The 27,354-nt window shown below is 46.2% G+C and overlaps 1 protein-coding gene across 1 annotated transcript; it reads left to right on the forward strand.

Moving 5' to 3' along the window:
• Positions 1-11: 11 nt before the first annotated feature.
• Positions 12-26,533, forward strand: LOC309401621 (uncharacterized protein). Its single transcript, XM_081970688.1, has 14 exons — positions 12-195; positions 298-572; positions 1,810-2,208; positions 3,006-3,132; positions 4,161-4,277; positions 8,464-8,577; positions 9,733-10,600; positions 11,293-11,395; positions 14,070-14,186; positions 20,905-21,174; positions 22,717-23,100; positions 23,620-23,731; positions 25,106-25,219; positions 25,303-26,533. Exons 1-14 carry the CDS (start codon positions 138-140, stop codon positions 26,208-26,210), a joined length of 3,966 nt encoding a protein of 1,321 aa, XP_081826814.1. The 5' UTR covers positions 12-137; the 3' UTR covers positions 26,211-26,533.
• The last annotated feature ends 821 nt before the right edge of the window (positions 26,534-27,354 follow it).

Genomic DNA, 27,354 nt, shown 5'->3' on the forward strand with positions numbered 1-27,354 from the left:
GGGGAGGAGGCGAGAGGGGAGGGGATAAAGGCCTCCTCCCTTCCTGTCCCCTTCCTCTTCCCTCCCTTCCCCATCTCTCCTCTCCTCCCCTCCCTTCCCTCCTAAACGTGGGTGCCCCAAAGGTGGGCGCCCCAAAAATGAAGACCCCAAAACGGGGACCCCAAAAGTGGAGAGTCAGAAACGGGGACCCCAAAAGTGGAGACCCAGAAAAGGGGACCCCAAAAGTGGAGACCCAGAAAAGGGGACCCCAAAGGCGGGGACGCCATAACTGGAGAACCGAAAATGGGGACTGAGAAGTGGGGAGTCGCCCCTCCTCTCTCCCTCCCGCCGGAGCCAGCACCGCGCTTGGCCGAGGCTGCAGTGCCGACCTCCGGCCGTCGGGTGTCGCTGCAGGCAAAGCGGCGGCGCTGCTCCTGCGGCGCCCGCGGCTTCCTGGACCGGACCGGCGCCCCGATCGCCCAGCCGACCCGCAGCCCCGATCGCTCCTTTCCCCGCCTCGCCCCGCCGTCCCCCCCCTCGCTTCGCTTGCCGACCGCTGCCGCCGGGCCATGGCCGAGTGGAGCCCCGCCCAGGTCAGCGGGCAGGCGGAGTGGGGGGGCTTGCCGCAGTCCGGGCGGGGCTGGAGGGGGGAGGATGGCCTCCCTTTGCGGAGGGGGAGCAGATCTAACCCTCCCACCCCCAACTCCGCGGGGGGGGGCGGGGGGGAGATGACCCCCCCCATCCTAGGTGGGTTTATGGGGTCAGTCTCGACCCCTCCCGAGCTTGGATGGAGGCTCATTTGCTGGGAGGGGATCTCCTCGTGGTGCCCCTTCCACCTGCACAGGGGTGGTGGGGATGGGAGGGGGCTGCTCCGAGATCTGCCCACCTCCAGGTTTGGATCTGGGGGAGGGTCGACGCCTCCCTTGCTGGGTGGGGATCGCCTCGTAGTACCCTTTCTACCTGCCCAATGGTGGTGATTGGGGGAGGTGTCCTGCAAGATCTACCCGCCCCAAAGTTCGGATCCCGGATAGGGGGTGAGTCTTGACTCCTCTCGAGCTTGGATGGAGGCTCACCTGCTGGGAAGGCATCGCCTTGTGGTGCCTTTTCCTCCTGTTCATTGGTGGTGATGGGGGGGAAATTCTGTTGGGTCTGCCCACCTCAAGGTTTGGATCTTAGGTTTGGTGGCTGCCCTGGTGGGATCTGGATCGCTCCCAAGCTTGGATTGCCCCCTTGCATTGCTTAGCTTATGGGAAGCGATCTCCTTGTGGTGCCCTTTCCACCTGCCAAGTGATGGTGATAGAGGAGTCCTGCAAAGTCTACCTTCCTCCAACTTGGGATCTGGGTTTGGTGGCTGGACTTGGCAAGATATGGGCTCCAGGAGCGCCTCAATAAGATTGCCCCCTCATCTTATGGGGGAGGGGGAGGAATTCGAACCCAGGTGCTTCAAAGTTACTGCTTCTGCTGGAAAAGTCTGGCTTTTGCATCCCTCGCAGTTGAGAGGCTGTTTGGTGGAGGGGCTAGAAGCAGGGAGACAGGGGGTTCTAGTGCCGCCTTAGGCTTGAAAGGCAGCTGGGTGGCTTTGGGCCAATCAATAAGAGATGGTGAGTTCTAGTGCCACCTAACCCGCCTCATAGGGTTGTTGTTACGGGGAAAATTAGCAAAGGAAGGATTATTCGGGATGTTCGCTGCCTGGAATGACTTCCCAATGAATACAAGTGGGATCAAAATCGAATAAAGGGATAAATAAACTTTGGATGGTCACTAAACAAAGGGTCGTAAATCGAGGCTGTTTCCTTTCTGGGTTTGTGATCCCCACCGGTTTCCCAACAGGGCCTTCAGTGGGACATGAGCTCCCAACACCCGACAGCGGTGCAGCCCCTCGGCCTCCCTGAGCAAAGCTCCCCGGCCGACGTCCTTCCCGAGACGGCCGAGCTCTCCCTGACGGTGGTGGCGGAAATCCAAGCGGTGGAGAGCAAAGTGGACTCCTACGCCGCCCAGCTCATGAGCCTGGAAGGCCGGATGGGCATGACGGAGACCAAGCTGGACGGCTGCGAGAAGACGGCGGTGGAGTTCGGCAACCAGCTGGAGAGCAAGTGGGCCGCGTTGGGCACCCTGATCCAGGAATACGGACAGCTCCAGCGGCGCCTGGAGAACATGGAGAACCTCCTGAAGAACCGTAACTTCTGGATCCTACGTTTCCCGCCAGGCGCCAAGGGGGAGGCCCCTAAGGTGAGGGATGGCGTGGATTGAGTCCTGTCGGGGTTAGGGAGCCTGAGGATCGGTCAGGGAATGGTGGGAGTTGCTGCTCAGCCGCTGCCAGGGTGACACCCTTGACGGGAGTTTAGAACGTTGTGTGAACGAAGCCAAGGTGGATACTTTATAGAGTTTGTGTTGGCAACCTCGTCAAATTTAAGACGGGAGGACTTCCACTCCCAGAATCCTCCAGCCACGATGCTGTAAGAGGGGGAACTTTATCTGCCACAGAACGCTGACTAATATTTAAGCGATTGTCTACTAAGACTCCTAGATCCCTCTGGCAGTTACTACTCCTGACCCAGGTTTCACCTCATGTGTAGATACACATTTGGTTTTTCTTGTCGAAGTGTAAAACCTTTCTTTTCTAATGACTTACTTCCATCTTGTTGGATAGGGCCCTGGATTCAAGCCCGTCAAGATCTTTTTGGCTCTGGAGCTAATCTCCTGGAGCTTTGGCTACTCCTGCCTGCTTGGTGTCATCTGTAAGGTTGATGAGTTCCCCTGCTGTCCCCTCCTCCAAATCAGGGCTCCACAACGTGTGGGCTGCAAACAGTTTGCAACCCAGCTGCAGAAATGCCTCGCGGCCACATTGCTGCCCATTTAAGTGAGCGGCTGGTGCGTGTGCATGCTGCTTGTTCACATGAGCTACGTGCACCTTTGTCAGCCGTTCGTGTAGGACCATCTCCTCTCTCCTCCCCGTTGCAAAGCCGCAAACGTTGCTGAGCTCTGATCAACACTGTTGATGACCCCGCATTCTCGCCCTGTTGCAGGTCCCGCTGCTGTTTGATGACGCCTCCTGCAGTTTCTCGGAGCAGGAGTGGAGGGGCCTCAACGAAAGCCAGAAGGACCTGTACCGCCACATCATGATGCAAAACTACCAGGCGGTGGTCTCCGTTGGTAAGAGCGACTGGCGCCCAGGCTGGGCCCCTCAGTGATCAGCTTGCGTGACTCTCGGTAGACAAACTTGCCAGGCAGCTGCGTGGAGATCGGAGCACGGATCCCTAGTGGCTCAGTGGCGTTCTGGCTGTGCTCCCCCATCAGGAGAATGGGATGGTTGTGTATCTTCACCCTGAAAGGAGCCATGGGTGTCCGGGCTGCGTCCAGGGAAGGAAGGTTCCACCTTGGGGTGCTATAGACCTCCATTCCCAATTCTGATGTCTTCTGAACCCAAAGCGAGTTGTCCCGTAGACAGTTGGTCCCCAACATACAATCACAATTTTGCCCAAAATTTTCTTTCCTAAATGAGATGGTTATTCAGTGAATTTTGTCCCAATTTTATAACCTCCTTTGCCACGGTGTTTAAGTGAATCATTAAGCTGCACTTGTTAAGTTAGTAACAGCGTCATTAAGTGAATCTGACTTCCTTGTTGATTATGCTTGTCAGAAGGTCGCCAAAGGAGATCACGTGACCAAGGAACACGGCCACCGTAATAAATACGAGTCAGTTTGCCAAGCATTCGAATTTTTGATCACGGGGATGCTACAAGGGTCGTAAGTGTGAAAAAAAGGTCATGTCACTTTCTTCAGTGATGTCACTGTCAACTCATAAAGTTGCCCTGGTGAGGAAAGGGGGAGGGGAAGCGCATTCCACGCATACTTTCGGCTAGAGTCGGATCTCAGATTATTACAGCAGGCTTGTGAGGCGTGAACCTTGTTGGAGAATGTGATTTATGACACAGACTGAGGGGAGGGAAGGAACAAGGGTAAAGTTCAGCCATAATTCAAATGAGGCTTAGATCTGACTGCAAGAGGGTATTGACGAAATGATGCTCCTAATAAATGACTGGTTTTCTTTTGAAACTTGGCTTGAGGCTCATGAATCAATTAGGGCATCTTTCGGAAACCTGGTCATTATGAATGGTCACTAAAAGAACCGTTGTAAGTCCAGGACTACCTGAACTATGATGCTGTCATTTCCTCCGCAGACATGGCCGTCTCCAAACCAGAACTCCTCGCCCGGATTGAGCAAGGAGAGGCTTCGGAGCAGACCAAGAGCAGGGAAGAGTACCCCCGTGAAGAGTCCGGATTGGGGGACCAGCCAGGTGGGTGGAGCCACTTCCTCTCGGTCTTCCTCCTTCCTCTTTTGGGAAGTATTTATCAAAACACAAAGCTTTTGCTGTGTTCCAGCATAACAGATATAGCGCCCTTGCTGACCTTAATGGGGACACTAAAGAGACAGGTCAAGGTAGTTGTGATAATGATGACTCAAATAAGCAGGGGATCGTGGTCCAAAATGAAGAACTTACTTCAAAAAGGCGAAGGTGTGAACCAGGTATCACACATCAGTCGCACAAGAAGAGCAAGGTATCCAAAAAGAGAAGCCACCTTCTGGTTGGTGATTCAATCGTAAGGGATGTAAATTTAGGAGAGGATATGGAGGTTTTAAAAGAGGTCAGGTCTCTGCCAGGTGCTACTGCCAGCAGAGACAAGAGGCGTATTCTTAAGATGGTCAAGAATGCAAGTAAGAATTGTGACGTTGATGCTATTATACATCTTGGCACAAATGATCAGTCCCCAAAAGATGTACTTTCTGTGCAGAATGATTTCCAGAGCTTGGGGTATGAACTTAGTAGTATAGGTTGTAGGCTTATCTTTTCAGAGGTTTTACCTGTATATAAGGAAGAAAAAGGGAAGGGCCAGCGTGTAGCAGAGTTTAATGTATGGCTAAAGGAGTGGTGTAAAAGGGAAGGCTTTGGTTTTATTAGTCATGATGTCTGCAGCTGGTCCAATGAAAAACTGTACAAAAGAGATGGTTTGCACCCATCCAAGAAAGGGACTGAGTTACTTGGCATTAAATTCACAGATTTTCTGGATAAACATTTAAACTGAAGAGCGGGGACAGAGAATTAATTGATGCAGAACATTTCTGTCCCCATCAATCTAAAACTCATAGGGTTATCAGTGCATGTAACACAGATGTTTGTGCGGGTATGATTATCACTCCAGCTGTCAAGCAATTTAATAGTGAGTGCCATGCCATGTGCATGAGTTATACAAGTGGCAAGAAAATAGGGGCAGTCAGGCACAACACAGGTTATGTAGAGAGTAAACACATGGTCAATCAAAATAGACTCAAATGTTTATACACCAATGCACAGAGTATGAGGAATAAACAGGGCGAATTAGAAATTCAAGTAAAAGAGGGCAGATACGATATTGTTGCCATTATAGAAACTTGGTGGGATGAAACCCACAAATGGAACATACAGCTAGAAGGATTTAAATTATTTAAAAGAAATAGACCAAATAAAAGAGGAGGTGGAGTTGCACTATATATAAGAAATAACTACATCTCTACAGAAATAGAACACAACAATGATGAGAACTATCTTGGATGCATTTGGGTCAATATTAAAGGTTGTGGGGGAAATGATACTGCGATAGGTCTATACTACAGGCCACCCAACCAAGCAGAGGACGTAGATGAACTTTTTGCTAGTCAGCTAACTAAGGTATGTAGGAAGCACACCACAATAGTAGTGGGGGATTTTAACTATCCTGACATCAACTGGGAAACAAACTCTGCACCAAGTGGAAGATCCAACAGGTTCCTAACAAACCTTGCAGACAACTTTGCTTCCCCAAAAGTAGAGAAGGGAACAAGGGGATCAGCCATATTGGGCTTAATTCTCACTAACAGAGAGGAAATGATAGGTGTTGAAGTTACAGGAACCTTGGGGGCAAGTGACCATGCAATATTGGAATTCAACATTATGCAACACAAGTAGTAGAACAAAGTGAAACTAGAGTCTTGAAATTTAAGAGAGCTAATTTCAATAAGCTTAGAGAGAGCTTGGGCAGGATTCCATGGATGAGAATCCTCAAGGGGAAAACAACTCAAGAAGCTTGGGAAATTTTGAAAAATGAGATTATAAAAGCCCATGTTAGCACAATACCAATGAAGAAGAAAAATAACAGCTCCCAAAAGAAACCAGCATAAAGAACTCTCTGACAAATTGAAAGACAAAAAAGATAAGTATAAAAAGTGGAAGGAGGGGGACATAACTAAGGCAGAATATCAACAAATAGCCCGAGCCTGTAAAGATGAAGTGAGGAAAGCTAAGGCTCACAATGAAGAAAGGCTTGCCACAAAAGTAAAAAATAACAAAAAAAGCTTCTTCCAACATGTTAAAAACAAGAAAAAAGTTAAGGAAACAATTGGTCCATTGCTGGGAGAAAATGGCAAGAAGGTGACAAGCAACAGGGAGAAAGCAGAACTATTTAACTCATGTTTTGCATCTGTCTTTACACAAAGGGATAAAACAGTCCAACCTATCAAAAGCAGCACCACAAAAATCAGATTAGGAACACAAATTGAAATAGGAAGAAAATGGTAAGTGAGCACCTGTCTACCCTAGACGAGTTCAAATCACTGGGACCGGATGGATTACACCCCAGGGTTCTGAAGGAACTAGCAGACGAGATCTCAGAACCACCGAACTATATCTTTCAGAGATCCTGGAGCACCGGGGAACTACCAGAGGACTGGAAAAGAGCTGATGTGGTTCCCATCTTCAAAAAAGGTAAAAAAAATAGATCCAGGAAACTATAGACCTATCAGCCTGACCTCAATACCAGGAAAGATTCTGGAAAAAATAATGAAGCAACGAATTAGCGAACACCTAGAAGTAAACAAAGAAATAGCCAAAAGCCAACATGGATTTGTCAAAAACAGATCATGCCAGACTAATCTTATTGCGTTCTTCGACAAAGTGACAAAATTAGTGGACCAGAGGAATGCCGTCAATATAGTTTACTTGGACTTCAGTAAGGCTTTTGATAAAGTAGACCGTAACCTACTACTAGATAAAGTAGAAGAATGTGGGTTAGACAGCATCACCACCAGATGGATTGGTAACTGGCTGACCAACCGCACTCAACGTGTAGTCCTCAATGGAACTGCATCTACATGGAGGGAAGTATGCAGTGGAGTACCTCAAGGCTCTGTTTTAGGCCCAGTACTCTTCAACATCTTCATCAATGATTTGGATGAGGGGATAAATGGGGAACTCATCAAATTTGCAGATGACACCAAGCTGGCAGGAATAGCCAACACTCCCGAAGAAAGGCTTAAGATACAGAAGGATCTTGACAAACTTGAACATTGGGCACTATCTAATAAAATGAAATTCAATGGTGAAAAGAGTCAGGTTCTACATTTAGGCAAGAAAAACGGAATGCACAGGGACAGTATAGGTGGTACCTTCCTCAACAGTAGTAACTGTGAAAGGGATCTTGGAGTCCTAGTGGGCAACCATTTAAATAGGAGCCAGCCGTGTGCAGCAGCTGCCAAAAAAGCCAACACAGTTCTAGGCTGCATCAACAGAGGGAGAGAATCAAGATCACATGAGGTGTTAAGACCACTTTATAAGGCCTTGGGAAGGCCACACTTGGAATCCTGCATTCAGTTCTGGTCGCCACGATGTAAAAAAGATGTGGAGACTCTAGAAAGAGTGCAGAGAAGAGCAACAAAGAGGATGAGGGGACTGGAGACTAAAACATATGAAGAACGGTTGCAGGAACTGGGTGTGTCTAGTTTAATAGAAAGAAGGACTAGGGGAGACAGGATAGCAGTGTTCCAATATCTCAGGGGTTGCCACAAAGAAGAGGGAGTCAAACTATTCTCCAAAGCACCTGAGGGTAGAACAAGAAGCAATGGGTGGAAACTAATCAAGGAGAGAAGCAACTTAGAACTGAGGAGAAACTTCCTGACAGTTAGAACAATTAATCAGTGGGACAGAAATTGTCTCCAGAAGTTGTGAATGCCCCAACACTGGAAGTCTTTAAGAAGATGTTGGATAGCCATTTGTCTGGAACGGTATAGGTTTTCCTGCCTAGGCAGAGGGTTGGACTAGAAGACCTCCAAGGTCCCTTCCAACTCTGCTATTCTATTCTTGTATTCTAAAAACTTTCCAGAAGCTTAAAAAAATTGTTCGTGTGATGAATTTTGAAGTTGATTCTAAACTTAGCTTTTCCAGCTCCGGTGGACTTTTGACTCCCAGAATTCCCGAGTGGACGGTGTTTGGAAAATTCTGGGAGGTGAAGTCCACTCCTCTTCAAGCATGCTGACTGGGGGATTCTGGGAGTTGTCCACCCACTTTGCATTCTTTTGAGTTTCAAAAACACTGATTTAGCTAATAAAACACGGAGAGGGGAAGTGGCAAGAAGTGTGCCTCCTCTTTGGAATATGGGGATCTGGGGTTGATGATCCTCCTCTCCCTTGAACAGGATCACCAATTTCGTCTCTCCGTGGAAGTTCCTGGATTGAGGAAGAAGATCTGTCTCTTGTCAAAAGCATGGGAGCCTTAGAGGACAGAGAAATCCCTGGGGAGTGCACCATAGGTAAGAGAAGAGACGGAACACTGGGGAAGGAGGGAGGAGCAGGTGACCAGTTAGACATTTGGAAAACCACCTGCGACTATTCCCAGGGAAGGGTGGGGTCTGGCTGTCTTCGGGAATGAGGAACGCCGTATCCTTCCCAGCTCCTATTTGTCCAATTGTCCAGTGGGGAGGATTGCTTGTGAAGCTACAGGGTCATAGGCAGAAGATAGTGGGACCACTCAAGGGGGTTAGTCCGAGAGGGCGCAGGGCGCTCTAGATGCCCATGAGTGTCAGTCCTGCCGCAACTTGAACCTTTAAGCAAGAGCCATTTCTTGAGAAAGGTCAAGTGAAGTACAACAAAGCAAAGCCAGAACTGAGGTTCTCACGCCAAATCCCTAGGAATAACTTTCCCCTCCGAGATGCTTCCCATAGCTGGTTCCCCCATCGTTCAAAATAAGTGTGTAGGGTCTCTGAGAGGAATGCGTTTCTCTTCCCCCAAGCTTCCCCCTCTCTGTCACCCCACCCCCCCCCCCAGTGTCTGTGACAGACTGGCACTGAACGAATGCGAAGCGCAGGAGTGTGGTGGCCGTTGTGACAACGAGTTTAGTGAGAGGAGGGATTTAGAATGGGTGGTTCGATGGTCCTTGCCTAGCACTCTCGTTCGCTGGGCAAGATGGCCTTTTTCTGTGTCTTGTTCGATGTGACTTTTCCCAGCTGGGAAAATGTGAGGGGGAAGGGCACACCAAGGGGTCAGGAAGGAAGCCCTCCCAGGGGTCCCCAACCTCCGAGCCATGGTGAGGTGTTTGCAACCAGGCTGCAAAAGCGATAGGCGCGCACAGTTGCATCCCCACCTCCGTGACAAGCAGGAGAACATGCGCTCCATTTGCATATGCGGCAGGTGTGCGTATAGACTGTGCATGCAAATGGAGATGTCCATGCGTTCAACTGCTTGTCAGTCAGTTGTGCAGAACCACCCCTTCTCCCCACCCCCACCCCCTTTGCCATTCCTCAAGGCTGGGAAGGTTGGGGAACTCGGCTGTCTCGGCTCGTATGACAAGGATCCGAGCAGGAGATGGCAGCAGGTGGTGTTCAGAAGAAGGGGGAGGAGACCTTACCTCTATAGACTGGCCTGTTGGGGCGTCCCTTGTCTGACCCCTGTGTCCTTCCTTTTGCCAGGTGCTCCTCAGCTGCTGGAGGAGGATGTGGACAACCTCTTCCCCCACAAGTGGACGGAGGTTTTCCAGGGTCCCGGAGAGGAGCTGCTGTGCGAGAGTCAGACTGTCTCCGTCACCCTGCCCAAGAAGCCCCTCCGGTGGTCTGTGCAAGGGCTGCCTGAGACACAGAAAGAGGATTCGGTCACATCAGCCGAAGCTCACACCGGCCCCTTTATCTGCTGCGAGTGTGGAGAAGGATTTGTGGACAGGCAGCTCTTTGCCAGCCACCAGAAGACCCACGGTGGAAGCGGGGCGTACCTTGTGCCAGAGCTTAAAGGAAACCCAGAGATTAAGCTCACCCCCTTCTCTATCCAGAGGGCCTCAACTCCTGCTCGTCCCAAAGTTCACAAGCGCCCTGAGCCACAGAGGAGCCCAACCACGAAACCCGGTGCAGTGAAACGGCCCGGGAACCACATGGTGGAGCGTCCATACACATGCACCCAGTGCAAGGAGAGCTTCAAGCTGGAGGTCAGCCTGCTCCTTCACCAGAAACTCCATGCAGGGAAGGGAGACGGGCCGCTGACCTGCACCTACTGTGGCAAGGACTTCCGGGACCTCTCCAAAGCTGTGCGTCACCAACGGATCCACACGGGTGAGCGGCCATATCAGTGCACAGAATGCGGGAAAAGCTTCATCCGGCGGGACCATCTGCTGAAACACTGGCGTGTCCACACGGGCGAGACCCCCTACCAGTGTGCCACCTGCGGGAAGAATTTCCGCTACAAGGAGTCACTGAACTGCCACCAGAAAATCCACACCCGCAACCCCACTGTGCACCATCTGATGCTGGGAACGCAAGCGGGGCTGATGGGCCTGAAAACCGAGCAGCCGTAGCGTTGTTCGTGCCCAGCTTTTGGGGAGTGCCCCATTGGGGCGGTGGTGGGGTATGTACCCTTGGGGGCACAGGAGCGTTGATTACCTCCTCTGTCCTGCACTGGGCACACCTGCTGGATGCCGACACATAAGCTGTTTGCTGCTCCTTTGCAAGGGTCATGCGCCAGTTGCACTTGAGTGGGCTGCAAAGGTCTTGTAGCCCACCCACCCTTCACCTCCTGGCATGCCTGGGAGAGTTAAGACAAGACTCGCAAATACCCCCTGTTGCTCTCTCCAGCCCCCCCTCAAATTCCATTCATTTCTTTGCCACGTTCACTTGCCCGTACGAGTCTGCCTTGCGACATATACCCTCTACACATGTATCAATGTACTCCAGATTGCACTGTGCACTGCAGAGGTTGGCAAAACAGTGTTGGGCCATAGCGAAAAGCAAATTGGTTGTCCTTCGACCCTGCCTAGGATGGGGGTCCCAGTCCTCCCACACCTCCGCAAAACTGGAAACACCCACCCGCACCCATTTCCCATGTCCTTGTTCTTAATTGGCGTGTCTGTCCCTCTTCTGCGTTTTACTTTTAAAACTGTGTTTGGTTCTTTGCCGAGGGTGCGCGTCCAAGCGAGAACAATTTCAGGCAGTGATCCTGGCGGCTCTGCTCTTGATACCCAGCTCTTACGTTGTGTGGTTTCACAGTGTGATGTCCCAGCAGAATTTTGTGTTGCCTGTTCTTGCACTCTCCGGGATTGCAGAGATCTGCCCTCCATCATTGTGGTGGTGTTGGTTTTTTCCCCCCAAGGTATCTGTAAATATCGGTTGAGTTAGCTATGAACTGCCCTGTTGTTGAAAATTGTCGGCCGAAGTAATTGTGAGAAACCAGCTTTTCTTCTGTGTGATGTCCAGTGTTTGGTCTGTGGCTACAATTTTGTGGGGGGTTGTTGGTTTTTGTATCCCTTCTTTGGCAAAATATGTCAGTTCGATGTGTCTCTCCCTGACGTCTTTGTCATCTGTGGGTTTGGGTTTGGGTCATTTGACCGCTCTTAGGTGTGAGAGATTTTGGGTCTCAGACCAGCTATCCTGAAGCTCCCCATCCTATACAAATAGTCCTCAACGATTGCTCATTTAGCGACCATTTGAAGTTCAGAGGGCTCTATTAAGGGCTTATACTTAGTCCTCAACTTAACAAGTGTTCATTTAGTGACCTGTTGCAACAGTACTGGAAAAAGTGAGATGACTTTTTCACACTTAATGGTTGTTGCAGCGTCTCCAAGGTCATGTGATCAAAGGTGGCAACCGACTCCTATTTATGATTGTTGCCGTGTCCCAGGGTCAGGCGATCCTATTTTGCAAACCTCCTGATAGGCCGAGTCAATGGGGAAGATGGATTCACTCAACAACCGTGCTACTAGCTTAACAACTGCAGTGATTCACTTAACAATGCCGGCAAGAAAGGTTGTTAAAATGGGACAAAATTCATTGAGCAACCGTCTTGCTTAGCTGCTCAAATTTTGGGCTCAATTGTGGTTGCATGCCTCCTCAACTTACCACCGTTCACTTAGTGACTGCTTGAAGTTCAGATGGGGCCTATTATGGGGGTTACTTACGAACTGTAAGGTTCAAGGTTTCCATGATGGCTTCCCCCCTCCCCCCAACGATCTCATGACCAAATTTGGGGCTTTAGCGCCTGAGCCATGTTTATGATAATTCCCAAGAGTCCCGTGACCTTGTTTAATGATGTTTTCTCTGAATGATGGCAGGGATTGTCTTAGGAAACCTGTTGTTTTGCAGCCAAGGTGGTCCCTCAATGATCTCCTCGCGAAACAGATCTTAAAATTGGCCCGGCCACATTAACGACCTTCTACATGAGGAGTTACAACCATGACGGGCTGGTGTCTTTTACAGTCGTAACTTGAGGACTGCCTGTACACTCTCCTCCTACGGTAAAAATGGGGGGCGTGATCCACTTCCTGACAGGGCTTCCCAAAACTTGGTGGGTTGGACTGCAGTTGATCCCCTGGATGGGAAGGGAAGATCCCTAAAAGCACCTGGGGTGGAATTTACCAAAGTTGGGCAGGAACCAGGTTCGAATCCAGGAGGTGCAGATTTTGGGACACGTTCAAACAACACAGGGCTCAGGATTTTGGCAGCCAATTTCTGAAATAGCAATACTAGTGGTATCTACCTTTCTGTCCAATTGGGGTGGTTTTCTAGCCTGGACAATCCCACTTTCTGATTGGTCTTTTGGGGAAGAAAATGGAGTTTACTGGAGGGGAACCAACCTACCGGGCAGATAAGGGAAAATCCTATTGTTGCAAATATCGGGGATCATCCTTCAATCCAGTAGATCAGATAGCATTAGAATCATGTTCTTCAGGTTTGGTGATTCTCTTAGGCATCCATATTTCCATGTTAGCAAGGATATACTGGCTGGAGGATTCTGGGAGTTGAATTTATCCTTCTTAACGCATCCTCGCTGGGGGATTCTGGGAGTCGAAGTCTTCCCCTCTTAAAGCATTCTGTCTTGGGGATTCTGGGAGTTGAAGTCCAAACACCTTCAAGTTGTCCAGCTTGACAAATCCTAAATTAGCTCTTAATTCCAATTTCCCCCCCTCTGTATAACCCCCTCTCTATAACACTGTAACCCATGGATTTTTGCCATGTTCCCTCCTTTTTGCTGCAAGGTGTCAGGCCCAGCCAGTACAGTGACTATTCACTTTGCAAACATTCAAAGTTACAAGGGACACCCCCCATCCCCAAATACTTATAGGCCAACTCCCAGGTTCATATGATTTGGGGCACTGGGCCTGCATTTACAGGTCTCAACTTACAACAGTTCACTTAGCGACCATTCAAAGTTACGATAGCAGTAGAAAAAAGGGGCTTATGGCCATTTTCACTCTTAGTGATAATTGCAGTTCCCCCTTGGTCACTGGATGAAAATTCAGAGGATTGGCAACCAGCTTATCTTTATGACGGTCCTAGGATCAAGTGATCTCCTTTTGCGACCTTCGCTTTGGGGTGAGGGTGGGGGGAGTTGGATTCACTTAACAACTATACAATTAATGTAACAATTGCAACGATTGACTTAAGAACTGTGTTCCTAATTTAATAACAGCCAAGATTTACTTAACCACCGTTCGAGTAATGTAACAGTTGCAGCGACTCATTTAAGAACCATGTTTCTAACAATGACAGGGATTCACTTAACGACCATGGCGAGTAACGTTAACAATAGCAGTGACTCGAAGGCTTCCGGCGGTGATGTCAGTGTGCTAGGGTTGAGGAACGGTAGCTCCCGTAACCTCTAACTCAAACTTCTTCGTTTGGGCTCATTGCTGAATGCTGCGAATCCTGAAGGGATCGGCAGATTCAGGGGGAAACTCTGAAGATACTGGGGTGGTAAGGCAACCCCCCCCCCAGTGGGTAGGGGAAACCCACTAAACGGACGAGGATCTATCCTGTCACTCGGACAGGATTGGAGCGATGGTGACCGCATAAGAGGGAAGCAAATAGAGAAAGTAGTTGAAATCGAGGAATTTGTCATCATTGACAACCCAAAAAAGGAGGACAACGCGAAATTGGCAGAGAGGGTGAGCTGGAAAGAAAAAGGCTCTGTGGTGAAGACTGTTTTAGCCAGTCCAGATTTTTACCAAAAAAGCAGTGAGAGCTGAGACGGAGAGCTGAAAGTTGCAGCGTGAATAATAGGACGGAAGTGGCCGCAGTGGGAAACCCGATAGGAGAGGGAGGAGAAAGAACCAAAAGCCGGCATTGACCACGGGAGCGGGACATATTGGCTGTTGAGAAGACCTGGAAAGCATACAAAGAATCGTATGACAGTGGGGCTGATTGTTTTTCTTCTTCTTCTCCTTTCTGCTCTTTTTCTATTCTTTTTTCTTTCCAAAGAATAGCTGAACTTTGAACAGAGTTTCAACCGTGAACAATAAATCCAGGTAACGAAGAACTCACTCTTTTTTTGTGGGGCGGGGGGGGGGCGGATATTCTACAAATATGAGCTGCGAAGGCTGACGCAAGAGGAATCAGCTATGACATAAACTGGATTAAAGAAATACATAGAGAAAATAATTATTAGAACTGAGTATCTGCATAACTGATAGATATTAATTTGTGTAAGATAATAGTGTGATATTTAATTCTGCGACACATAATAGTTAAGGATTAAAAATAGAATAGAATAATATATAGGAGTGTCTAGATATTGAAATGTGATATTAAGAAAGGTTAATTATTGTTAAATATTGAGATATATAACCACTGATATTTGTGATAAAGTAGAAGTAAAGTAGAACCTGTATGCAATTGTGGGCAAGGATAAATAGAGGGATAAAGATGGCAACTAGTACTAATTTTGTGAAGTCAGGGGAAAAAAACAGCATCCAACCCTATTTCAGCAACATCCTCACCCTCAAACCAAAGATCAGTCGATAGAGGGGCTGGAGAAAGGCGGAGTGGTGACAGGAACAACGGAATCAGCACAAACAACGCAGAGTATGCAATTGAGGCTCCAGATGATACAAGAGACAGTGACGAAAACCCAAGAAGCAATAGCTACAAATCACGAAGAGATGAGGAGAAACCATGAAGAAATTAAAAACGAAATGGGAGAATTGAAAGGAAATATCAAAAACATGGATGACAAAATTGAAAAGATACAGAATGTCTTAACAATCAACGAACAGAAAATCCAGAACATCAAAACAAAAATAGAACAAACAGGTCAGAAGATGGAAAAAACGGAGTTGAAATGTGCACAGGTCAATAAAGAGTTAGAGATATCAGTAATCCGACTTGAAAACAAAAGAGCTTCATTTTATCTAAGATTCCAAAACATGAAGAAAAAGAGGAAGACCTGAAAGGAAAAATGATCGAAATCTTTGCTGAAATTTTACAGAGAAAGGAACAAGAATTGAGAGGAGACATAGATGAAGCTTACCGTGTGCATACCAATTATGCCAGAAGACATAGGCTACTGAGAGAAGTGCATGTAAGATTTGCCAAAAAAAAAATTAGAGACGAAGTGTACAAAAAACCCAGAGAAGCGACAATAACATACGAGGGAAAACAGTTGATTACCCTTAAACAGACACCGCGGAGAGTCTGGGAACAACGTAGGCAGTACCAATTTTTAACTAACCAGTTAAATAAAAACAGAATAATGTACAGATGGTTGGTACTAGAAGGGATATTGGTCTCTTGGCAAGGAAAAAGATATAAAATAGAGAATATAGAAGAAGCACAGGAATTTTACGAAAAATACTTCACAAGGGAAGGAGAACAAGGAAGTAAAGAGGACCTAAAAAGTAGAAGTCAAGAAGAAGAAACAACAGAAGACAAGGAAAGAAACAGGAAAGAAGAACAGAAGCAAGAAAGAGAGAGAGCAGAAAGGAAAGGTGCGCGAGGGAAAAGTCAGATACAAACCAGAAGTAGTAAAAAACACGCCGTCTAAAGATGGACCAGGAAATAACAATTATTTCGATAAACTTGCATGGATTGAACGCACCAAAAAAAAGAGCGCAGATGTTTAACAAACTTAGGAAACTGAAGGCAGATATAACCTGCATACAGGAAGTGCACATTAAAAGGGAACATATTAATTTACTGGAAAACAAAAAATTAGGAAAACTATATACAGCACTGGCAGATTAAAAAAAAAAGAGGGATAGCAACCTATATAAAGGAAAAAATAAACTCCAAAGCAGTCTACTCCGATGAAGAAGGCAGGATTCTAATGACTGAATTAGCGACAACAGAAAAACCAATATTATTAATAGTGATATATGCACCAAATCAGAAACAAGAGGAATTCTATAGGAAATTACATAACAAAATAAATGAATTAGAATATGAAAATAGTTGCTTAATTGGGGATTATAGCACAATAGTAGACAAAAAGATGGACTATGAAAGTAAAAGAAATAATAAGTTATTTATAATAATAAAAAAATATGTTATCTAAATCCTTTTTTGAGATGGCAATGGAATATAAACTACATGATATTTGGAGAGAAAGGTACAAAACAAGAAAGTTTTATTCAAACCCCCACCAGTCCTTATCGAGAATTGACATGATCTGGATATCATCTGGATTATGTAATCAAGTAGAGGAAATTGAAATAGAAGCAAATGAGTGGGCAGATCATAACCCAATAAAATTAAGATGGAAAGGCCAAAAAAGAAGAAAAAGATGGATGATGAACTCAAATATCGTAAACGAAATAGAATAAACTCAAATGCTGGAGAAAGAATTAAAACTATTTTTTAGAATAAATAAAAAAGAAGACACCTCAATTCAAAATCTCTGGGACACCACGAAAGCACACATAAGAGGCCTTACGATTGCCTACATTGCGAGAAAAATCAGAAAATATAAAGAGCAACAAGAACGTATGAAAAAAGAATTTAGGGAAGCCGAAGCTGAATTACAAAAAGACCCAAAGAATAAAATTTAAAAAGAAAAAAGAGAGATGATAAAACATAAGATCAGCTTAATAATTCTAAAGGAATTAGCACAGAAAATTAAAGCAGCCAAACAAAATTACTTTGAACAAGCCAACAAACCTGGATGATGGCTGGCATACAGATTGAAAAATGAAAGAGAAAAAAGAATAATATACGAATTAAAAGATGATGAGGGAAGAATTCAATACAAAGCAGAAGAAAAGAAGCATATTATTCAAAAATACTTCGCAAAACTATGCACAAGATAGTATGGAGGAAACTAAGATAAAACAATATTTAAACCCAGAAAAGGTAATTCCAATCTCAAAAGAACAAAGGGAGGTGATAAATAGGCCAATAACGATAGCCAACGTGGAATTAATCCTGAAAAACCAGAAAAATAATAAAACTCCAGGACCAGACGGAATCCCGGTGGAGTTATACAAATATAATAAAATAATATTGCAACAACTAGGAGTGGAAATGTTTAATGAAGTTTTAGGAAAAGCCAAGATGCCTGAATCATAGACGGAAGCAATAATATCGCTAATCCCGAAAGAAGAAGCCAATTTACAAGAAATTCAAAACTACAGACCAATTTCACTATTGAATTCCGATTATAAATATTTGCAGCGATTATGGCAGGAAGAATTAAACAAGTTTTAAATGAACGAATACACCAGACCAAAATGGATTTTTACCCCATAGACACATTAAAAATAATACGAGAGTCATCCTAGACATTAGAATATTAGGAGGCGCATCCAGAAAAGCAATTGGTACTGGTTTTCCTTGACGCACAAAAAGCTTTCAACAACTTAATTTGGAAATTTATAACAACACAACTGCATAGGATGAAATTTGGAGAAAAAATTTCAAAAATGATAGAAAAACTTTATAACACCCAGACAGCCAAAGTTCTGATGAACGGAGAACTGACAAAAGGGAGTTAGACCCCTCTCTCCTTTGCTGTTTATACTAACTCTGGAAATATTAATAAATGAATTTAGGAAGGACCGGGGAATAAAAGGTTTAAGACTTAAAATTGAAGAATATGAGACCCAAGCCTATGCTGATGATTTAGTATTTGTTTTAGAGGATCCACTAGAACCCAGTCCGAAATTAATTCAAAAATTAGAAGAATATGGCAAAGTGGCAGGATTAAAAATTAATAAAAGCAAAATAAAAATGATAACTAAGAATATAACAAAAAAGCAAGAAGAGGAATTGGAATCAGTAACTAAAATGCAAATAGCTAAGAAAGTGAAATACTTGGGGATCTGGGTGCCGGCAAAATGTCTACAATTAAAGACGACAATTATAATAAACTAGTGACACAAATAAAGACAGGTTTAGAAAGCTGTAAAAATATTCAGCTATCACTCATGGGATATATAGCCACAGTTAAAATGAATATTTTACCAATAATTTTACTTTTGTTGCAAACCACACCTATTAATCCAGGTAAAACTTTCTTTCAGGAATTAAAAAAAATAACCACTAGATTCATCTGGCAAGGACAAAAAGCGAGGATTAAACTAAAGTCAGTGCAAGATAGTAAGGAGTGGGGAGGCTTAGCCGTACCAAATTGGGAATTATACACATTAGCAGTAACAACAACATGGGTGAAGGATTGGATGACACACCCAAATTTTACAGATATGAATAAAATGTCAAGATACAGAGACTTAATTAACGGACAGGGAAATTTAGACAATTGAAGAATTAGCAGAACAAAACATGAAAGTTGACCGGCTAACCTACTTGCAAATCAAAACTAAACACAATAATTCTAAATTATATGGCATCGAAATGGAGCCACATGAATTAGATAAAGTAATTCAAAGCTCAGAAAGAAAGATGATAGGGAGAATATATAAATTTCTCCTGAAGTATAAAATGGAAGAAGAAATTCTGAAAGAACAAATGGTAAAATGGGCGCAGAACTTTGGCTACAATATTGAATTAGACAAATGGGAAAAATTTGGGGGGACAAATTTAAAAATGACACAAGTGGTTGCATACAAGGAAAACCATTACAAAATGTTTTACAGATAGCACCTGCCATCAGTAAGGTTAGCAAAAATCTCAGTAAATACTTCCCCAAAATGTTGGAAATGTGAATCAATGCATGGAACATATTATCACTTATGGTGGACTTGTGAGGCGGCTAAAAAGTATTGGAAAAGGATTAAAAATTGGCTAGAGTCAATAACAGGAGTCAAAATAGATTGGAAACCAGAAGTTTTTCTTCTAGGAATAATGACTGCGAAATATAAAAAAGAAAACCAATATTTAATTTTACACATAATTACGGCGGCGAGGATTGCCTTTGCTCTGAAATGGAAAAATAAATTGATACCAAGCGAAGATGAAATAATAAGAAAGGTTATGGACTGTGCCGAAATGGACAAATTAACAAAAGAAATCCAGGGAAAAGAAGAAACATAATATTACCAGATATGGGATAAATGATATAGGTGGATGGAGGAAAACAAGGATCAATGAAAAGTCAATAAATCCCCAAAAAAGAGTGTTTAAATTTACTAATCACTCAATATAGCAGATAAAATAAGAGGGTTAAAATGGTGAAATGCAAATGAAATATATTAAAAGGGGAAATAACATAAGGAGAATTATATTGATTTGTAATTGCTATTAGAAAGAACAGGAAGTTCCTGTTTGTACTGTATTGTGTAAATGTAGTGTACGTCTAAGTTTTGTGTGTGTATTTTGTATGTCTGTAAATAAATAAATAAATATATATATATATATATTAAAAAATAGTAGTGATTCACTTAAGAACTGTATTACTAACTTAATAACGGATGGGATTCACTGAATGACCATGGCAAGACGGAGAAAACTCACAACGGTCTCACTTAGCAATGGTTCCATTGTGGTCATAAGTCGAGGACTACCTGTATTCCAGGCAGGTGCTCTGATTTGATTCCCCAAGAAGCCCACTTAAGCCCTCCCTTCCCCACGAGCCCCCTCCCCATATATCTGCCATAGTTCCAAGACCCTTTGAATCAACATTTCAACCAAGCCAGAGGTAATATGGAGGTGGGGCGGAGGGAATGTGTGGAAGCCCCTCACCCAGGACAACTACTTTTGGGGAGGGGGGAACTGAAGCAGCTTGGGGGCCCTATGATCCTTGAGGCTGGGCTTCAGGGTTAAAGGGGGTTCATGGGAACGCAGCTCCTCTCATCCAGCTCCAATTTGGTGAGGATGCACCATTCACTGCCCCAAAAGCGGAGCTGCTGGCTTTGGCATAGATTCCTTGGTCAGGGTTCGAATTTAGGCCTATGATTTTTCTCACTTCTCTTTGGCCATGGAACATCCCCCCCCCCCCCAATGGCCTTTTAGGAAGCTAACTGTCCTTGGGCTGATCCCAAATGGGGGTCTAAAGGGGAACTCCAGAGACCATCTAGTCCAAGAGGAGGAGGAGGAGGAAACAGGGAGAAGGAGGAAGGGGAGGAAAAAAGCAGGAGGAGGAGAGTCGGAAGAAGAGGAAAGCAGGAGGAGGAGGGTAAAAAGGAGGATGACGTTTCATGACCCAACTAGGGAACATCACCCGACCAAAAGGCATTTCTAAGAGCATCCCTCCCTTCCTCACAACATCGGTGACGTTCCCTAGTCGGGTCACGAAACGTCTGCAGGTAACCTCCCTTCCCACGTCGTCTCCCTATGCTCAGGAGGGAGATCGGAGGGTCCCCGGGATTCCTGATCTCCGGGGAGAGCAGGGGGGGCTCTTAAGCCAACCCGGGAATTTCCCCCGCCTCGCTTCGCGTTCGAGCTCTCGGGGGGGGGGAACCTCCCCGCCCCTTCCCACCGGCCAATCTTTTCTAGCCAAGCCCACCCAACCTAACAGCAGGAACATTCTCCGCCCCCGCCCTTAAATGCGCTCCCAGGTGCGGCTACAGACTCTGGCCAGGTGCGATCCGCGGGCAATTGGCACGAAGGGAGCGGGCGCCCGGTTGCTGCTGCGGGTGCGCGGCTCCTCCTCTTCCTTCGGAGCCCCCGCTCTCCGCCGCCGCCCCTCCGCAGACCCAGCTTCGTCCTAGCCCACCGCCCAGCCCAGGAAAAGCCATGGAAACGCCGTGGGAACCGAATTTTCAGGTATTTCGCGCTCCGGAGCGCACCGGGACCATATCTTTTTCTCGTGCTTATCCGGAGAGATCAGGGTTCTGAGAGCGACGCTCGCGCTCTCCCTTACTCCAGGGTGAACCCACCCTTAGGGCGCTCTGCGTACGCTCAGAGACTCGCTTGCATCCTCCTCTTGGCCCTCCCAAAGAAAAAAGACCCAAGCCCCCGAAAATTGGGAGGACGGGGGGAGGATAAACAGAAAGAGCTCCCTCCCCCGTCCTTTTCCCCTGTTGGCAGTCAACGGGACAGTCGGATTTCGGGATTTGTTACTTAGTAACTTTGACATTTGGGTTTGTTTTAACAAACTCCGGTTTGTTACTTTACCAACTCCGGGAAGCATTTTTCTTTTTCTTTTTAAACAGCGGCTAAGCCAGGAATAATGGTTTGTAAGCAGAAGTGGGTTTTGTCACGGTTTCTGGTTGGGGACTTTGGGGATTACTGTTCCCACCTGCTAAACCAGGAATTGTGCTGTGTAAGTGGAAGACTTAACCACAGTTCGTTTAGCGTACAACGGCACTGAAAGAAGGGACTTAGGACCGTGTTTCACATTTACGACCGTTTTTGTGTTTACGAGAGCTGCGGTGTCCCCTGGGTCACACAGTCTCCCTTGGCAACTTGACGAGCAAAGTCAATGGGTAAATTGAGATTCACTTTGCGACCGTGTTACCAACTCACTTAAAAAATGTTTCACTTTGCAACATAAATTTTGGCCTCAAAGCTGGTCATATGCCCCTCCCCACCGCAATAGGGAACAGAATTTTGGTGGCTAAGCAAGGTAGGTTGCTAAGTGGGTCGCATCTGAAATATCTTTTTTTTGCTATGATTGTTAAGTGAATCACTGCAGTCGTTAAGTGAAGCTGGCTTGCCTCTGTTGTGGCTTGTTGGAAAGTCCCAAAAAGGAAGATCTCCTGCCTCCCGAGACACCGAAACGGTCGTAAATTCATGCTGGTTGCTCACTACAGGTAGTCCTCAGTTTACAGTGGTTCATTTAGTGACCACTTGAAGTTACCAAAAGTGTCTTATGACTTTTTTGCACTTATGATTGTGGCCGTCCATGGTCACATGATTGAAATTCAGACCCTTGGCCACCGACTCGGGTTTATGATGGTTGCAGTGTCCCGGGATCATGCCATCCCCATTCTGCAACTTTCCAACAAACCACTTCAAAGGGCAAGCTGGGTTCACTTAATGACTACCAGATTTGCTTAACAACTTGACCGATTCACTGAACTGTTGGGATTCGTTGAACAACGGTGGCGGGAACAATCGTAAAATAAGAAAAATGCTTCACAAGTTTCTTCATTTAGCCACAGAAATTGGGGGTCTGTTGCGGTCATGTGTTGAGGACTCCCTGTACCCCAATTTGGAGGGCATGGTCGTAAGTGTGAGGACTTCCACTTTTCAGTGCTGAATGGCCACGAAGCGAATATTTCTTAGGATTTGCTGTGGAGGCTCATGTTCAGAGGGCAGGGGATGAGGGTTTCGGAGGTCTTTAGTGAGCATTTCCCCCCTTAGTGGAACCCATCTGTCCTGCCGCCGCCACCACCGGGACTCTTCTGGCCATCACCAAAGCCAGGATGCGAACCGGCAGCCCACCGGCCAACAACCGAAATCTCCTTCTGGACGTTGCTGGCGGCCATGCAGGCGATGGAGAGGAAGGTGGATGTTCACACGGGAGAGCTCCGAACTCTGCGACGGCGGGCCGATCTGGCAGAGCACAAGCTCTCCGCGACAGAGAAGATGGTGACCGACTTCATGCCCCATCTGGACGCGCTGGGGACGATGGTTCGGGCCTTCGGGCAGCTGCACCAGCGGGTGGAGAAGATGGAGGAGCGGTTGAAGAACCAGAATTTCTGGGTGTTGAACGTCCCAGCAGGCACCGGAGGGGAAACCCCGCAGGTCAGAGGGACAGGATGGAGGAATCTAGCGGTACCCGTAATCGTGGCTTGATCTTAGTTTGAGCAATGAAATCGACTAGGTTTGATGGGGTTGGTGGCAGTGGCAGAATAGGGCATGGTGGGAGAGAGGGTTGGGGGGGCGAGGAGGGTTTTGAACCTAGTCCTCGCTTGAATTGAGAACATCATATCAGAATTGTGGTCTGTCTGTCTCTAATCTATCTCTCATCTCCCATTCTGTCCGTCTGTCCATTCATCCATATCTAGTTAGCTAGCTTTCATCTCGTCCATCCATCCTTCCATCCTTCCTTCCTTCCTTCCTTCCGTCCGTCTGTCCGTCCATCCATCCATCCATCCATCCATCTCTCGCTTTCACTCGCTTTCATTCTGCTCCCTGCCAACTGCCTGTGTGTAGGGGGGTGCTTAGATATGGGATGGGTGGTTCCAGGAGTGGGGCACATTTTTGGGAGGGGAGACCACACCCTCCCCAGCTGATCTGGGATCTCCCGGCTTCTTTATTCAGGTTCCTGTGAACTTCGGCAATGTCTCAGTCTATTGCTCGGAACGGGAGTGGGAGGACTCGAACTCGGTACCGAAGGAGCACCAGAAGACTGCAGAGTCCTTGGTTTCAATGGGTAAAGGGGGTGAGGGATGGGTGGGCCAGGTCTCGGAGGTGACCAAAATAAATTGGGATTAGGTCTTGTCTTACCTGGAAACTTACACCTGGCATGTTGTGTTGGGCGGATGAGAAGGGGCAGAATCTGAACTTAGCAATGGCGAAAATTTTTTTTTGCTCCTCAACCTACAACCATGGTTAACCTTGAAATGTCCATTGCTAAGCTCGATGGTTGGGAAGTCCCCCTTTTACAAGCTTTCCTGCCCTAGTTGTTCAGTGAATCGTGCCAGTTCTTCCATTAGAACACGGTCGTTAAGTGAACTGAACTCCCCCCCCCTTGACTTTGCTTTCAGAAGGAGGTCGCCAACAGGGATCATGTGACCCCAGGACACTGCGAGTGTCATAAATTCGAGTCAACTTCCCAGGTCCGAATTTGGATCATATTGAAATTTCGTCAGAACTAGGAAAATTGAAACAATCTTGAGTGTCAGGCCTGCAAGCCACTTTTTCATTTTGGACTTCAGGCCTGCCACACTTTCTACTGTCTATTTTCTTTTGTGAGAAAATGGGAGGGGGGCATTGTACGGAGTTGGGCGAGATGTAGCCATAACAAAATTCTTTCTAGAAAGTCAAGGACATCCTTTGTCTCTGGCCCTGGCTGGAACTGGGTGGGTGGAAGCTGCCAGCGTGGCAGAGGGAGATTGCACTTGTGGGGGTGGGGATGCAAGATCTTGAACTTTAAACTGAGTGGGGAAAACAGGGAAGCTTTCAGATTCGGGTTTTCCCAGATGGGCCAACGTGGCTCTCTTCATCAATTGGAACTTTGAGGAATTCTTTTCCTCGGACTCTGATTTAATTTTGGATGATATTTGGAACCCTGACATTGAGTTTAGGGACCGTTGCAGTTAAAACGGCACTGAAAAAAGGGGCTTATGACCATTTTTCACACTTATGACTGTTGCAGATCTGTGTAGTCACGTGATCAAAATACAGACGCTTGGCAATGGGCTCATATTTATAATGGTTGCCATGTCCCGGGGTTTGTCTCTTGCAACCTTTTGACAAGGAAAGTCAATGGGGAAATATAGATTCACTTAGCGACCGGGTTTCTAACTTGGCAAATGCAAAGGTTTGCTTAATAGGCTGTGGCAAGAAAAGTCGTAGACCTGGCAAGACTCGCTGACTCACTTAGCAAGGGAAATGTGGTCATAAGACTTGCCTTTAGTGCCAGGTGCCTTGAACCAATGAGGAATTTTCATGCCTCTTCGTCCTTTCCCTTTTCCCTTTTCCTTTCCCATTTCCTTTTCCCTTTTCCTTTTCCCATTTCCCTCCCTCCCTCCCTCTTTCCTTTCCTTCTCTCTGTCTTCCTTTCTCCCTCCCTTCCTCCCTCCAGATTGTGCTACCTCAAAATCTGGTTCATTGTCCCTGATGGAAGCTGGGGCACCTTTAACTGGTGAACACCAAAGACCTTCTGATGAAGCAAAAGATGCCCAAAAAGATAGAGCAGGTAATTTGCAGGGAATCCATTCCCAGGGGGCAACAATTCCAAAAGCATTCCCAAATGCTTTGTTTTCTGATCCTTTTCCATAGAAGCTGCTGTCCTCTTGCCGGCATCTGACATAGCTGAGGCAAAGCCTGGAAACCTGGGTCAGCTCAGCCCCACTCCTGGGTCTTCGGAACAGGATGTGACACCCTCCTCAGAGGAAGACTTGGTGCCAGTGGACAGCCGGATGGGTGCACTAGAACAGTCGGCAGAGTCTGGAGCAGATGTCGCAAATTTCACCACCATCGTCGTCCAGGAAGGAGTGCTTCCTGGTGAAGCACCATATGTGTGTCCTGATTGTGGCAGGAGTTTCTTGTACGAGGAACAGTGCACCTTGCACCAACAATCCCATCTCCAGGTCTCTCCGGACCACAGGGACAGTCCCACACGACATCGCCAGCCAGAGGTCAGGGCATATACCTGTCTGGATTGCGGACGCTGGTTCCCCCACCAGGCCAGCCTGAGCAAACACCGCCTCTGGCACACGGGCGATCGGCCACACACTTGCACCGAGTGCAAGAAGACTTTCCAGCTGAAAATCAACCTGCACCTTCACGAGCGTACTCACGCAGTCACCAAAAAACCCGGCTGCTACATCTGCGGCCAGTGCGGCCGGAATTTCAACCACCACTCGAATTTCTTACGGCACCAGATGATCCACACTGGGGAGCGGCCATATACCTGTGGGGAGTGTGGGAAGACATTTATCCGTAAGGAGCATCTCGCCACTCACAGACGGCTGCACACGGGTGAGAGGCCCTACCGATGCCCGCTCTGCCCAAAGAGCTTCACCCGTAAGCAGCATCTGGTGGGACACCAGCGCCTACACGGGGGGGAGGCAATTTGGCTGGAGGATCATCCCCCTCAGATGAATGAGCATGGCCAAGCGGATGGAATCGGGGTCCGGGCAGATGATGTAGAACCTGGACTTGGACAAGAGACCTATCCCCCGTAGGGATGATGGTGGCCAGGAAGCAGAGTTTAGGCAGCCATTTTGAAACAAGCAGAGGACTGTCATTGGTCACATACTTGATCCCCAGAACTGGAGGCAGAAGGCCAGATCTGGGGCTTAAGACCCATGGTGATAACAAGAGTGGGAAGGGAGCATGGAAGTCCATCCCACTGCTCAAGCAAGAGACCCTATTCCATTTTGGACCAATCTCTTATTACTTGACTTTTGCTGAGATCAAGATGCAGAGTGGGTCAAAAAAGTCAAAATCCTGATTTTTTTTTGAATTTTTTTTATTGTTTTAAATAAACAGAAACACAAAAAAAGAATCATCTTTCTTTACATCCTGTCGAAAGCGTGTCGATTGGTTACAAACAGTTTTCGTGCGTTTCTATCATAATTATTACATATATTTCCTTCCCATTGAATAATACATTTTACATCTAAAATCTTCATACATTTTACTATCAATACGCCACCATTCTCATTTAACTATAATTATTTAAACGTGCTTTTATCTGATATCATTTGCATTCAAAAACACAACCACCCACTGGGCATTCATTGGCAATCTCAACAAACCTCCTATAACATTACATCTTATAACATATTCTATGAGAAAAAATCAATAAATAAAATATCTAAGCATTTCCCCCCTTCCCCACCCCCCAATTCACCATTTAAAGCTTTTATACAATTGCTTTTACCAATGGCAATACATATAAGTATCATTAAACATTATCTGTTAACATTTCTTTAATTATTATTGTAACTAATTAAGAATTATTTATTATATATATCACATCTCCTCTCATCTGACCCAAGAAGACTTACATTTTTATACATAATCTAAACAAGGATTTGTTAATAAGCTTTATAAGTCTTTTTCCCAGGTCCCGATTTGCAATTTATATTCAAATGGCTTTTACTAGTCAAAATCATTATTTCATTACTATTATCATTATTATTATAATAAGGATTATTTACTATTTATGTCACCTCTCCTCTCGTTAGACCCAAGATTAATTTACTTATTTATAACAAAATCTCAAAAGTTATTAATAACATTCATAAAAAAGTTCCCCCCAGGTCTATTTATATCCAAGTTGTTTTTACTGATTAGATTATTTCATTATTATTGTCATAATGT

Source organism: Natrix helvetica, assembly GCF_964273705.1.
Source record: "Natrix helvetica genome assembly, chromosome: Z".
NCBI lineage: Eukaryota > Metazoa > Chordata > Lepidosauria > Squamata > Natricidae > Natrix > Natrix helvetica.

Bases quoted from the DNA above. Each gene is read 5' to 3' on its own strand.
- LOC309401621 (XM_081970688.1), top strand. From the start codon at position 138: ATGAAGACCCCAAAACGGGGACCCCAAAAGTGGAGAGTCAGAAACGGG. The intron at 10,601-11,292 runs GTAGCGTTGTTC...GTGGTTTCACAG, and splicing joins GGCCTGAAAACCGAGCAGCC to TGTGATGTCCCAGCAGAATT. The intron at 21,175-22,716 runs GTATTTCGCGCT...TTCCCCCCTTAG, and splicing joins CGTGGGAACCGAATTTTCAG to TGGAACCCATCTGTCCTGCC.